We start from the raw sequence: 15,234 nt of genomic DNA, 5'->3' as shown, positions 1-15,234 counted from the left end.
GTCTGGTCAGAGACCCCTGCAAGAGTCAGATGGATATTTAGGTTTCCCAGTGCATATAAAAGTTATTTTCCACTGTATAGCAATCTGTTAAGTAAGCAAGAGTATCGTATCTAAAAAAAAAATGTAGTTACCTAAATTAAGAAATACTTTATAGCTAAAAATGCCAGCCATCATCTGAGCTTTCAGCAAGTTGTGACCTGTTTTCTGGGTGGAAGTTCTTGTCTCCATGTTGATGGGTGCTGACTGATCAGGGTGGTGGTTGCTGAAGTTTGGGGTGATTGTGGCAACTTTTTAAAATAAGACAGTAATGAAGTTTGCTGCATTGATTGATTCTTCCTTTCACGAGCCATGTGTCTGTAGCATGAGTGGCCCGTGTAGCAATGCCTTTCAATAGCATTTTACCCGCTGTTGAACTTCTTTCAAATTGGAGTCAGTCCTCTCAGCCTCCACCCACTGCTTTATAAACTCGATATATGTACTACTCTAAATCTTTTCTTGTCATTTCAACAATCTTCCCAGAGTCTTCACCAGGAAGAGATCCCATCTCAAGAAATCACTTTCTTGGTTCATTCATAAGAAGCAATCTCTCATCCAGTAAGGATTTGTTGGGAGAGTGCAGCAATTCAAATAAAGTACTAACAAAAAGGTTTGCAATATTGCCAGAATGACCAAACCATGAAACAGAAACACAAAGTTAGCAAATGCTATTAAAAAAAAAAAAAAGTCCCCAATAGACTTGTTCGATGCAGGGTTGCCATAGACCTTCAATATGTGAAAAATGCAGTGATCTTTGTGTGTGAGAAAAAGAACCCATCTGCTTCTCACATTGTCCTCATGTTCCTGTAGTTTCGATACTTAGCAGATGTAAACATGAGGGAATAAATGGAGGACGGGAAAGTTGCAACATGAAAGAATAAAGGACGGGACTGGAGAGAGAGTTCTAAGCTATAGATTCCCTGTGGAGAAAGTAGGGGAAGAGGTCGTCACTGTGGTGAGTTAAAGTCCAAAGTAGGGGCAGGAGGAACAGAGCAAGGCCAGGGGAAGATTGGCGCCTTAAGAACAAAGAAGGGAGGAGAAAGACCAAGCCACAAACTGTCCAAGGCCATGAGGAAAGGAAGCACATCACAGCACCCAAGCATCTTCTTACTCGTATCTCTCTCTTTATCTTAATCTGGTGGAGATGAGAAAGGTCAGGTGGGGTGTAACATTCTAGGAGAAGTGTCGTGTGTTTGTACAGTAAATGGTTCATTTTCACTTTTTCATTTTCCCGGGAAAATTACTCAGGCTTCTGAAATGTGGTTTGACAGCGTTAAGCAAGTTTTATTCCTATTTTGGTATTTGTATCGTTAACCATTGGTATTACTTGCCTCTTGTCTGAAAACTATTCAGCTATTCAAACATTTTTGTTTATCTTATGGTCTTCTGCCAAGATTCACGAGGATTCTCTCCTCTGTTCTTTTAAAAATGGTATTTTTCCTGGAGAAGTAGAAGAAAGCACTAGGTGCTTTTCATATCTCTGCTGGGAAGAAGAGAAGAATGTATGAGATTTTTCGAAGAACTCTTCTTCTGGAGTTTTATGGGCTGATTTTAGATTGCCAAGTTCTAACCCTAAGGGGCACATATCTTACGGTACTTAAAGGAAGAAAATACTAAGAAAAAACTTGTGTTTTCATGTAACATATGAATTTACTGCAGGAGACACTTCTTTCCCTGTGAAAAAGCAGAAGTGTAGGAAGTTATCAGGTTTTTAAAATGAGATTATAATATACTTTGAATTATAAAGTGAATTATAATTCACTTTGTGAACTCCTCTAAGTGCATAATAAAATGAGTTTTCTACCCAAATGTGATGTATCCCTTTAGAAATTCTGCAGTGGACATTTTATTCCCTTGCCTTATGTTTATTATGGTTACTGGAGAAGTTTCCTCTATAAAGGTAATAAAAGGATTTTGCAGTCAGGTTGACTGCTCTAGAGAATATTTGCTAATTTTGAACATACTCTCTTACTTTCCAAGGTGGTTCTGTTGGGCATTTTTATGTGATTAGAGCAGAAACCTCATGTCTTAAACATAAATGCAGCAAAATTTGGAACAGTTTTTCCCCTGAATTCTTTATAGTTGTCCAGTGTTATTTCTGATATGAGAAAGTAATGGGTCAGGTGACCAGAATAGAAGGAGTAGCACTCAGAGGGTCTCAGCAGTTTTCATGTATGTTTGAGTGATCATCCCAGCAACTGGCCTTGACCATGATTTCAGGTCACCTTTGGAGAAGGGCATGGTTACCGTCTTTCAAATGTGTAGGGATGCACTCTCAAAACTGTTAAAATAGAGGCGCCTGGGTGGCTCAGTGGGTTAAAGCCTCTGCCTTCCGCTCAGGTCACGATCCCAGGGTCTTGGGATCGAGCCCTGCATCGGGCTCTCTGCTCAGCAGGGAGCCTGCTTCCCCATCTCTCTCTGCCTGCCTTTCAGCCTACTTGTGATCTCTGTCTGTCAAATAAATAAAATCCTTAAAAAAACCCCTCAAACCATTAAAATATACTCTGTATAGGACTGGCTACATAATTTGTGGGGCCAATGCAGAATGAAAATGTGGGGTAGCCCGCATACCTACCCTTCTCTGGCCAGGGGTGGCGAATTTGAGACAGGCTTCTCCCCTTTTCATGAGCCTACTACCCCAATCCATGGTACAGGTAACTCCCAACTGTATTGCAGTAACTACACCAGGACACACTTGGTACCTGGAATGGGGTGAGGAGGAGACCTGTCCCTACTGATTCACCCACCAAATACACAGGGACGTGCCAGCCTAGGGTGCAGATGGCTCTCTCCGTGTCCCACACTGAGATACTGTGCAGTAGGCACACCCACCTCTTGCCCTTTCCATGCTTGCGCCAAGGCAGCAGTAATCACTAGGCAGAGTGGGGAGGGGGAGGAAGCTGGGGAGCTTGGGGAGCCAGGGAACAGAGAAATGAGTTCCCCAGAACTTGTCAATGGGAAGTGGTAGGACTGTGTATGAGCTAAGACTGAGCTCCTGACACATGTTCCTCTGTCCCACTGGACTTCATATACAAAATACCAGTCCTGTAACAAAATTATTAAGAATTTTGAGATAACAGCCATAGAACTTGAAACCCCAACTGTAGGTCTTTCTGAATATGCATCCCTTTGTGACCACACTGGTCACATGATGTGACTGTGTAGTTCTCATCTCTGTAATTATCTGATGAATTTGAACCCCTTTTTTTCTTTAAGAATCTTTCCTTTTGAGGTGACATCTGTTTGTTTCTGTGTATATCTGGTATAAAAAAATTTGTGTGTGTTTGTGTATTTGTTCATTTATATTTATTTATTACATTTTGGGGATTCTCGTGCCATATTATTGGCATATATCTATAATCCTAATAGCTTCACTTTTCCAATCAAATCAATTCGTGAGCCACTGAGGGAAAAAATATATATATATGTCAGCTGTGAAACCAGGTTTTATGATCCAGAGAAATCACATCATCATCCACTTTTGTTATGTTACCCGGTATTTAAAAAATTGTAGGCATATGTTTCTCCCTCTCCCTCTGCTGATCCCTCTGCTTGTGCTCTCTCTCTGTCAGATAGATAAATTAAATCTTTAAAAAACAAAAGGAAATTAAATGAAACAAAAAAGAGCTAAAAATAATCAGAAATGTAGCTCAAGCAGATCCAGCATCTGAAAAAGCAAAGAGAATAACTATTGAAAGATATAATTCAAGAAAAAATTTTTAAAGATTTTATTTATTTATTTGACAGAGAGAGACACAGCGAGAGAAGGAACACAAGCAGAGGGAATGGGTGAGGGAGAAGCAGGCTCCCCGCCAAGCAGGGAGCGTGACATGGGGCTTGATCCCAGGACCCTGGGATCATGACCTGAGCCGAAGGCAGATGCCTAACAACTGAGCCACCCAGGCACCCCCAAGAAAATTTTTCTAAAATGAGATTTATTTTAATATGTTAATGAATATGTAGTAGAAAATGGAAGTTTTAAAACAAGTTTTAATTACTGGACTTGAAAAATAAAAGAACGAATTCTTTGAGCAGTCAAGCAAAAAATCAAATCACTTATTTAAGAAAAACTATCACCATGACTTTGGTCTTCTTTATAGCAACACTTCCAACATTTTCAAGGAAAATGTGAACTAAGAATTTTATGTTTAGGCAAATTGTTTTTATTCTTGTTTTATTATTAAAACAAAACAGGTTTTGTTTTTAAAGATTTTATTTGGGAGCACAAGCAGGTGAGTGACAGGCAGAGGGAGAATCCGGCTGCCCACTGAGCAAGGAGCCCGACGCAGAATTTGATCCCAGGACCCTGGAATCATAACCTGAGCCAAAGGCAGACACTTAACTGACTGAGCTACCCAGGCTTCCTAGACAAACAGATTTGAACATGCAAAAATTTGGGGGAATTGTTCTCATGAGTCCTTTTGAAGAAACTATTATAATCATTTATTTTAGCCAATGAAGAGGTTACTAGAGTGTTGTTAAGGTTTGAAAATATCTAAAGTGTTAAATGTGAGGGTTAGGATGACAAGACAGAATGTAAACATTATATGCTCTCACACTGTAGGAGTGATGCAACTAACAGTATTTGAGATGAGGAGGGGGGAAAAGGCGGGAGGTAGAATAAATTCACTAATTGCGTAGTCTCTAATAGCTGGGAGTCAAAGCAAATCAGTTTAAGCAGCCAAATCAAGTAATAGAAGTATAAGCATATTTAACAATACAAGAGTAAACTGTGAAAGAGATAAAAATTATTGTCTAATGTTGGGTGGGAGGGGAGAGGAAATTTGCTAATTTTAAATATTGCTCATATAGAATTATTGATTGAAAACAAACAGAAGAAGATATTACAATTATGGGTAACACCTAGAACAAAAATTACTTACAAAAAGGAAGTAAAATAAAACCATATTTGGGGGCGCCTGGGTGGCTCAGTGGGTTGAGCCTCTGCCTTTGGCTCAGGTCATGATTCCAGGGGCCTGGGATCGAGTCCTGCATTGGGCTCTCTGCTCAGCAGGGAGCCTGCTTCTCCTCATCTCTCTCTCTGGCTGTCTCTCTGCCCATTTGTGATCTCTCTGTCTGTCAAATAAATAAATAAAAATCTTAAAAAAAAAAAAACCATATTTGGTTTGCCAAGATTAAAAGTTTTTTTTAATCAAAACAACATAACAATTAATTTGACAGAACTATAAAGAAACTTATCAGTTATATCAATATATGTAAATAGGTCCACTCATCTAATAAAAACTAATTTAGGTTTGGGTCACGTAGCTGATAAGAGATACCTGATAAGAAAAAGTAATTACAAATATTGAAAATAAAAGTATGAGTAACAGTATATACACAAATACAAATAATAAAGTAGGATTTTTATTTTTATATAGAAGTGGAATTCAGGCTAGAAAGGATTAAGTGAAAAGAAGAATTGGCTTTTTCTTGCCAAAGGATACAATTCATAATAATTATGAAGTGGTTATGACTAATATGCATTGTCACTGTACCCATATACTCAAAAAAAGAATGAAAGAAGAAATAATTTAATAGCAAGACATTTTAATTTACCTCTGGGTCATGAAAGATTAAGTGAAAAAAATGTAAAACAGAAGATAGAAATTCTAAGAGGCATAATTAATGAGGAAGATTTAAGTGGTACATTTAGAACCCTGTATTCTGAATATAAAGACCATACTTCCTTTTGAAATATCTTTTAAATACTTACAAAAATAACCTTTATTATATATATACAACTGTAATAAATTTTAAAAATAAGTACAACTTGGGACGCCTCGGTGGCTGCGATTGAGTCCTGCATCAGTCTCCTTGCTCTGTGGGGAGACTGCTTCTCCCTCTGCCTGTGGCTCCCCCTGCTTGTGCTTGCATGCTCTCTCTGACAAACAAATAAATAAATAATCTTTAAAAAAATAAAAATAGGCATGACTTAGTAATACTAGAATTCAGAAAACAGAAAATTCCTTGCTTTCTTAATCAACTCTTGGATAAAAATAGAAATTCAGAATATTTGGTAACAGAGGGGATGAAGACATCACTCATCTGTACTGTACCAAAGCAGTACTCAGATGAAAACTCAAATTTCAACACTTACTTAAACATTAGAAAAAGAACCACAAAACAAATCAAGGCAAGCAGAAGGCAGAACTTAGCAATAAATGCAGAAATTGTGTTAGCAAAGCTATAGAATTGAAAATCAATTCAAAAGTAGTTTTATCTGTAGAAAGTTAGCTAACGCAATTTTAAAAAGCACAAATTTACAACATAAGAATTAACATAATAATCAACAATTGCAGAAATGGAGGAAAATAAAAAGGATGTATTTTTATTAATATGACAAAGAAAATATAAAAACTTGGGTAAAATGGAAATTATTCTAGGAAAATATAACTTACCAACTCTGTGTGTGTGTGTGTGTGTGTGTGTGTGTATGTGTGTGTGTGTATATTTGTGAATTTGCTGAGTCCCTACTATATTTTAGATGAAAAAGATACTAAAAATTTCCTTTTTATTTATAGAGCTTACATTCTAGTTACATGTTATTATCTAACTGCCTATTTGAAAAAGTAAAGGAATCAAGTGAAAAGTTACCACAAACACCACCAGAAAAGATACTATCCCTAGGAATAAATGTAACAAGGATGTGCAAGGGATGTGAAGAAAATTTTCAAACTGTTGAAGGATGCAAAAGACAAATTGGGTAAAGATGCCCGTTGTTCCTATGTTAATTTCTTGAACATTTGGAGTAGGGAAGGCTCTTCTTATTATGACCCCATATTCAGAAGTTATAACAGAAGAAACTGATAAATTCAAACATGCTTTTTAAAAACTTCAAATAAAAAACAAGCAGAAAACCCCATGACGAATTCTAAAACACAAAGACCTTGGTACAAAATACGCAACCTATGTTATAGACACAGATTTAACTGCACTAACTAATAAATGAAGAAATCTACAAATCAATAAAATACCCACAGATCAAGAAAAAAATGTGCAATAGATACAAAAAGATTGTTCATAAAAAAGAAGCATAAATGGTTTTTCTTGTTTCATAAAAAGAGGAAATCAAGTTAAAAATATACTGAGACATGACTTTATATCAGACTGGAAAAAAAAGTTGAGAAATCGGATACTGTACTCTTTTGGCGAGGCATTGGGAAATGTTGTGGGTACTCTTGCTTGTGAAAGTATAAATTGGGAAAATTATTAGTGAGGGTAACTTTTCAATATCTAAAGCAGTTGCAAATGCTTAGGTGTTTGATCTCCAATATTTGCTTCTAGGAATTTATCTCAGTGTATGCCTGTCTAATGACCTATGACAAGATGATTAATTACAACATTGTTTGTAGTAGTGGAAGTCTAGAAGCACCTTAAACATCTACTAACAAGAGAGTGGATAAGTAAATTATAGCATATCCCGACAGTTCCACAAAAGAAAGAGGGCATTCTTTGTTTTGATATGGAAATGTTCCAAGATACATTGTAAAGTAAAAAAACCCAAAGTTCAGAAAGATACATCTAGTATGCAGCCATTTGTGTGACAAAGAGAGATGTGAGAGTACACATTCAAATTTACTTATATTTGCATAAAATAACTCTGAAAAAGGAATTGATTTAATAACTGGTTAGCTAGTAGGAAGGGGGAGAACAGTAGGAATAAAATGGGAAGGTGAAACTTTGCGTAGTTGTTAACTGGTGAACCATGTGAATGTTTGACCTGTTCAATAAGCTGAGAAAACAAATTGAAATTAAAAGTTGATTCCTGTAGGAACATGGTATAGCCAAGGTATGTAGCAGGATGTGAATTTTTTGTCTTCACTATGTTTTAATTAAAATAGACCTACAAGGAAGTGTAGATGGTATCATGAGTACTGACAGCAAAAACATGTCAAAGTACACACCTCCCTGAAAGCTGGCAAAGGACTCGCACAGACCAAAGCCCAGCACATTTTATAACCTCCGTCATAATACTGGAGGCCACTTGCGGTATTCCCTGTGTCTCGGACATCTTGAATTGCTTGAGATGCTTTGAAAAGGCCTCATAGGTACATCCTACCTTTGTAACTTGAGGGTGCTCCGCCTGCCTCCTTTATCCCATTTTTGGTGATTTCCTCTGGTCAGTAACATGGCATTTATAGTAAAGGAAGGCTAGGACAAATAAAGGAATGGACCTCACTCTGCTGAGTTTTGTTGTGCGGCAGGACACGTTCACATAATTGCGGGCAGGGTGGTCTTTAAGCTCGCCAAGAGAGGGGAGAGAGGTAAGAAAGGGGAGAAACGAGTGTTTAGGGAGTCTTAGACATGTTGTTTACATTTGGTCATCACCACAGTCCTGTTTCGGTGGATAAACAACCCTGACAGGGGAGGGAACCAAGGCTGAGAGGCGATTAGAGTAAGCGGTTGAACCTGGCTGTCGCCTCCTGATGCCATAGAAATGAGTGGGAGACAGACTGGTCTCCTCCGATGGCGAGCCAGAAAGAGGGTCTCTTCCCTGTTCGCCAAGTTGGTGTCTTCAAGTGATGCGCAGTTGATGGGAAGGTCTGATGGGGATCTGGTCAAAAGGAAGGACCAAGACGAGGGATAGAAGGGAATGTGTGAGCCGCAAAACAGAGAGAAGAGGAGGAAAGGGAAGACAGGTTTTGTGGGAGAACTGGTGCCTTAGGCTGAAGTGAGGTCTGTTGAGATTACTCCGCTTTTTTGTCTGCCCTACGTTACCTGGAGGAGTGATCATTGGGTTTAGCATTTTTTTTCTTCCTGAGAAAGTGAAACCTTTGAATGATGCCTCTTTGCAAACTCATCCCAACCTAACTCCTTTCCTTGAAGGCTGAGGGCGCTGACTCAGCCAGTTGCCTGTTTCACTGCATCTCTGTGCTGATAAGAAGTGCCAGCGTTAGAGCGAGATTCATGTGTTTCAGTGTTGTTTCCTAATGAGTAACGTTTTTTAATCCTCAGTGGTTATTTATGTCTGCACTACTAATGGAAGGTCTAGGTCCTCAGTAGTAAATACAGAAAATTTCAGTAGCAGGTAGTAAATTGGCGGGGGATGGGGATCTCAATTGAGACAAGGGCAGATGCGTTTATAGTGAAGATGAAAATGATCTTGCTGGTGCCTTGTTTCACAGCATCCTGATGAAAAGAGATTGGAAGGCCTCTCCAAGCAGCTGGACTGGGATGTTCGCAGCATTCAACGCTGGTTTCGACAGAGATGCAACCAGGAGAAGCCAAGCACGCTGAGGAAGTTCTGTGAAAGCATGTGAGTTGCTGTTTTCCTTTTTGAAAGAAAAACCCAAGTACTCTTCCCATCCCTGAGGTTAAAAATAGAGGCTTCCTGCAGGCTCCAGAAGCCCCTAAAAAGGATGCCACCTGGTGGAAAAAGAGTCCACCCCAAAAATGGAGGAAGAGTAGTTTGTAAGAATTTGTGATTTCCACTTTGGCCTCAGTAAATGAAGTTCACTTTCTCGTGGAGTTCCTACGCAGTCGGCGGATAACAGGGACCTGCCGGGGTGTTTTCAGGCAGCCATCTCTGACACAGAACGCTAGAGGTCATTACTGTAACAGTTGCCATTTTACGAGAGGGGACTTTGTCAAGATGTTCTTTCCACTGGTGAAAGCTGAGATGTTAGATGTATTATCAGAGAGTCGGGACGATGTCCCACATTCCTGGAGATTTAAGAAATAACTCTATTATATTCCTTCGGTGAGGGTCATGAAGCATTGCTTTAAGGTGGGGGATGGAATGAAGTTCTCTTCCATTTCTGAAATGTGAACTTTATGGTGTATCAATTATATATCAATAAAGCAGTTAAGACTAATAAAAGACTCTCCAAGAACTAGCACCGTGCTGTTTTGAAATAGTGACACTCAATACACTTACCTACGGGAAAGATAGAGAAAGAAATACTGAAGCACTGAGCACATTTCTAACAAAGGGAAGATACTGGGCCTTGAGCTCATTGGTCCGTTTGGTCTCCATCCTTTGGGATATGACGGTGCCTTTGTCCAACAGGTCTGTCCTTCGGGAGCTTTTTCCTGACCCCTGGTCTTTGGAACAATAGTGCTGTCCTCGATTGCTCCCTTTGTCGCAGGTTCTTGCTGTTTGGGGTTGGAGGTGCCTTTTCAGCTTTAGCTTTCAATTATGCTGGAAAAGTATTTTAGCAATTGCAGCCTAAAACTTAAAGGAGTTCTGGGAGAAATGAATTAGAGACTGAATAATATCCTAAATTCCTAGGGCTGGATAAACATGGGGAGCGTAAACAGGATCTTTAGGAGGTCAGAATATTTATAAAACCTGGAAAAACAACCCAGTAGATAAAATCTGCAAAGCCCTTCCTATAATTGAACGCCGTGGCAGCTTATGGAAGAAGGATTTATGCATCTGGGCTCCAGATCAAAAGGTAGAATTGCTTCCTGGCCTTGTCCCACCATACATGCCGAGGGCCTGGGCTCCGTTGGGCTGCGGGTCTGAGCAGGGGTGAAGCTGGGTCTGGGTGCAGGAACCACATGCTGAAACTCATGTGCCATCTTCCTTTCCTCCAGCTGACTTCTTTGGTAGCTCAGTGCAAGTTCTTTTAGATTATACTGAGTCCACACCAGTTTCCTTACCAGTGTGTATAAGAATTCATCACTACATCTTGTTAAAATGCAGATTCTCTTATCAGTCTGGGATGGCAAATGCAGTTGCATTTTTCACAAGTTCCCAGGTGATGCCACTGGTCCATGAACCACACTTCAAACAGCAGGACTCCACACTAGACCAGAATCTATGTCTTCTCCCCGAATTCTCCCTGAATCTGCATAGTTATAACCAGTTAAAAATATTTCTAAATGATTGCTAAAGACATAGCAAGTGAAGGCACAATGGGGGAAGGGGGAGAGGTGGTACTGAAAGTATCAATTATGATCTTTTTCCTCAAGAAGTTTATTATAATAGTGTCCAAGAGCTATGACAAATACCTGAGTATATGTATATCAGTGGTATTACAAAACAAATAGGTGTGTGTGCTACACAAGTGGTATGGACAGTCAGTAACTAACGATGAGAGGAGAAAGTTCAGCTGTGGGCTAGGGCGCGTGGCAGGGCTGCTGGGACTAGCACTGAGATGGTACTGGTGGCCGTGGACTTCTCTGTTGCAGAGGACCATGCCGATCGATGAACTTTGTTTTGAACCCCTCTTCTTCCTTAACCTCTGGAGTCCCACCAGATTCTCCTGCCTCCCCAAGGCCTCCTGTTTGCATTGGTTATTCTGCATTTTCCCATTTTCTCGACTGGGCTTCTTCTCTACATTCAGTCTTCAACCTCTTATTTTCCCCACTCTCCCTTCCATCCTCTGTGCAGAAGTTATTTCCTCTTGCCGGGTTCTTCCAAAGTCCAGGGTCCAATGAAGAGGTTTCTTCTGAGGCATGGCTCTGCTTTCTCCCAACTGGCAACTCTGACTTGCTTCCCCTTCTGACTTCCCTTCTCCTATTGTTTGCATGCCTCCATTCTGTTTCATGCCGGAAACTCAAACCAGTCATTGACCGAGCTCCATTAGTTCTTTGTAAAGCCACTGCCATGGCCCAGATCTTAATTACTCTCATAGCTCTCCTTATTGTTTATCTCACACTCATGGATTTCTTTCTACAGAGAAATTCCTGAAATGCTGCTATCTTCATCCTTCATCCTATGATTTTTCTGCAACTATAGGAGAAATTATTAGGCTCCTTAGCCTCTTAGCTAGACTCTAGCCTTTATGTGTTTGGTATCAGTCACCCAAAAGACCCTTTCCTTCCAAAAGGTGGTCTTTTCACTGTCCATACTTTGTTCACCCCTGCCCTGGTTTTGCTGTTTTCCTGGCCTGTATACCCATATCCTTTGCCTTGCCTATCTATCCCCTACCCATTCTTCAAACCCCAGGCCCTCTCAGAAATGTGGCATGACTGTTGAGTGTCTGGAACGAACACTACTTCTTTTGAATTTTTAGAGTCCTCATTGTAAGTACGGGTAATTTAATATGGAATCACATGCTTTCTCATGTGGTTATTTAACTTTTCTTAACTTGTCCATATATTTTTACCCTAATTACATAATACTTGCTCCTTTAGGGCACAAGAACCACATCTTGTTTTTCTTGCATTCTTCGCCTTTCCCACCACATATATCCTGCTGAATAAATATTGGTTAAATGACTGTAAGTTACAGTGGCATTATCTTGGAAGGATTTGCTGATCTAAGTTGGCACGCTGCCTCCCCAAATGAAGAGTGCCTATTATACACTGACTTAGCCTAAGATTTGTCTAGGAAAATTATCAAACTATGGAAAGCTCCAATATTACAAAGAAAGAAATCCAGAGGAAGGAATGGGATGGCAAAGGGGAGCATTTAGATAATGTCACAAGGAATAAGGCAGAATTATATTGGTCATTGTAAGTGTGTTTGTGTGTTTTAATTATTTGCTCATCAGTATAAAAAAATGATCTAGAATAGTTGTTCCCAACCAGGGTCGCACTGTGTAATCACCTGGTGAGCTTTTGAAAATGCACACATGCGGCCCTACCCTGGGTTGTCTGAGTCAGCGTAGTAACCCAGGTGAGGTTTGGACATGGACGTCTTGAAAGAAATGCGCTTAGTACTTATGACAAACATTCATGGTTAAGAAGCACTAATCTCTGAAAAGAGAGGACTGCTGTTCAGAGATGCTAAAAATCACATTAGGGAGCAAGACCACGCAGATATGGGACTTGAAGGTCTAGGGCCCAACTGTACAGTTTCTGTCATTTCTCTGTTCTATCTAAATCACTATTTTAGAAAATAGAGTGTCTTCAGGGGAATTGTGTTCCATCTTTCAGCGTATGGAATGGCAGCAAGATGCATGCCAAACAGTGCTTGTAACCATCTGCTGGCATGTCCAACTTTTGGCACACCCATTTCGTGCAGATGAACTGAGTAGAAGTTGTTCAACAAGTAATGTGTTGAAACATTGACATGCTTTTCTCCCCCCTTCATGCTTGATGTCAGTCATTCCCAGCTGTGTTCGTTTGGATGAATTTTCTTCCAGAAGCATTTAAATCTTTATTGGCAACCGAAAGGGAGATTTTCAAGAGGGAATAAAGAATTTATAAAAATGAGGTACCCTGTGATACATTTTTCAGAGGAGCTATTTCTACATGGGAGCCGTGGAACTGGGGGAACCATGCTTTGATGCTACTGAAGCTCTGCCTCCCCACCTCCAACAGTTGCATCAGGATAATAGGAAAGTAAATAATATCTGCAGTAAAAAAATATCCGCAGGATGAAACAGGAAGGGGCAGAGATAAATGTTCAGAATAAATGGCTTCCTTCTCATTTGTACCCTACCTGCGTTCATCATTTTAAAATATTGTACTGTGCATTTAATAGCATCTGCCTGGGAGTGAAAGTTATATATGGCTTTTGCTTAGGCAGTCTCCACCTGACTGGACAGATAAATCTCCCACACGATAACCTGAAGATATAGGCCAAGGAATATTACACTTTACAGATTAGCACTAATTTATGTGGATCGGCATTTGCTCATATGGAACCTTGTTGTAGGATGAGGACCCAAGATTGTCTTTCCTTTAGGAATTTCAATTTAGAGTTGAGACTGATTAAAACTACTTGCAAATGCTACCAGATTTGGATGCTTCTGTTCAGTGGCAGCAGACTGACCAAAATCTGGGCACCTTTTGAAATTGTGACTTTGTTTCTTCAAAGAAGCCCTGTGATCCTAATTGGTGATTCACTGAACTAAGGATAACTTAGCAGAGAGAAATGAGAAATGAGTGGTTTAACGCATTGTCCTCATACTGCCACTCATTCACTGTTTTATTATTTGGTAGATTTTTACTTGGTCAAATCAGCAATGCTGTCTTGTAACCTCAATAAGAAAGTGGAGCCTAATAATTGAGGGGGAAAAGAACAGGGCTGCATGGGCAACAAGCTAAGTCTCATATCCCTTTATTTCAGATCAGCCTTTGACCTGAACAAATGCATGGTGAATATATTCAACAAGTTGTCATTACCCAGGCACCTGTTTGCCAGAGAACTATTTGTAAATTGCTGTAGAATCTTCCGTATGTTCCACACTGGCGAAGGACACAGTTTTGCCAAAGAGAAACTTCAGTTTTGATTATTTCCACCATCAGATCACAGCGTGAACATTATTTACCACCAAAGTTTCCCTGAAGACAGATGCAGTGTTTGAAGGAGTGAATAAGAAAGTATTATCTTCTAGATAAATGGTATCTTCATATTTTTAAGTACTGGGATACATGATCAGCAATGAGTTCATGCTGATCATGAATCTGGAAAAAATTTAATCATAGAATTGGAATACAACCTTTTAGGTTTTTTAAAATTAATTGATTAATTTTCTTAGAGAGTGAGAGATCAAAAGAGCAGGAGCGATGGGAGAGGCAGAGGTAGAGGAAGAGAGAATCTCCAGCAGTCTCCCTGCTGAGCACAGATTCCCACATGGGGCTGGATCCCAGGACCCCGAGATCATGAACTGAGCCAAAATCGAGTCACCCAGGTGCCCCCACCTCTTAGTTCTTGAAGAGCACAAGGTTGAGTTGGTTTTCTGCTATTGTCATGATAGTGGTCGTTTCTCATTAATTCAGAATAGCCCTTAGACCAATGAACAGCATCTTGTCATCCAAAGTACATAGTTACAGGCCAACTTACTGTTCAGATTTGATTGAATCAGTGAATGTCTTAGTGTTCGAGTTTATTCTTGACTATTTTATTTTATTATTTTTTTAAAGATTTTATTTATTATTTGACAAAGAGCGGGAACACAGCAGGGGGAGTGGGAGAGGGAAAAACAGGCCTCCCTCTGAGCAGGAAGCGGGATGTAGGAGCTCCATTCCAGAATCCTGGGATAGGGACCTGAGCTGAAGCCAGAGGCTTAATGACTGAGCCACCCAGGCGCCCCCTATCCTTAACTATTTAAAATGGTTTTAAACCTGTCAATTGTATTCAGGCCAGTTTTAACTCTGGAGCAGAGGTCAGCAAATGTTTCCTGTCAATGGCCATAAAGTAAATACTTTAGGCCACAGGAACCTTGTCACAGTTACAACTGCTGTTATAGCACTTAGACAGCCATAGACCAAGCAAATGTATGTGGCTATGTTCCAACAAAACTTTATTAATAGATACTGAAATTTGAATTTATCATTTTCGTATGTCATGAAGCA

At 39.8% G+C, this 15,234-nt stretch overlaps 1 protein-coding gene across 3 annotated transcripts in view; it reads left to right on the top strand.

The window, feature by feature from the left end:
• CERS6 (ceramide synthase 6) overlaps window positions 1-15,234 on the top strand; it is a 314,544-nt gene that overhangs the window by 86,965 nt on the left and 212,345 nt on the right. For all 3 annotated transcript variants that reach the window (XM_045066921.1, XM_045066919.1, XM_045066920.1), the window contains exon 3: window positions 9,165-9,295. In XM_045066921.1, coding sequence (XP_044922856.1) covers window positions 9,165-9,295 — 131 coding nt within the window. The remainder of the gene's footprint in view (window positions 1-9,164; window positions 9,296-15,234) is intronic.

The sequence above is a fragment of the Mustela putorius genome, unplaced genomic scaffold (assembly GCF_011764305.1).
Source record: "Mustela putorius furo isolate JIRA1106 unplaced genomic scaffold, ASM1176430v1.1 tig00003869_pilon_pilon_pilon, whole genome shotgun sequence".
In the NCBI taxonomy this organism is placed as follows: Eukaryota; Metazoa; Chordata; class Mammalia; order Carnivora; family Mustelidae; genus Mustela; species Mustela putorius.
Note: the sequence above shows the minus strand (reverse complement) of the source record. Positions and strands in the feature narration are given on the sequence as shown.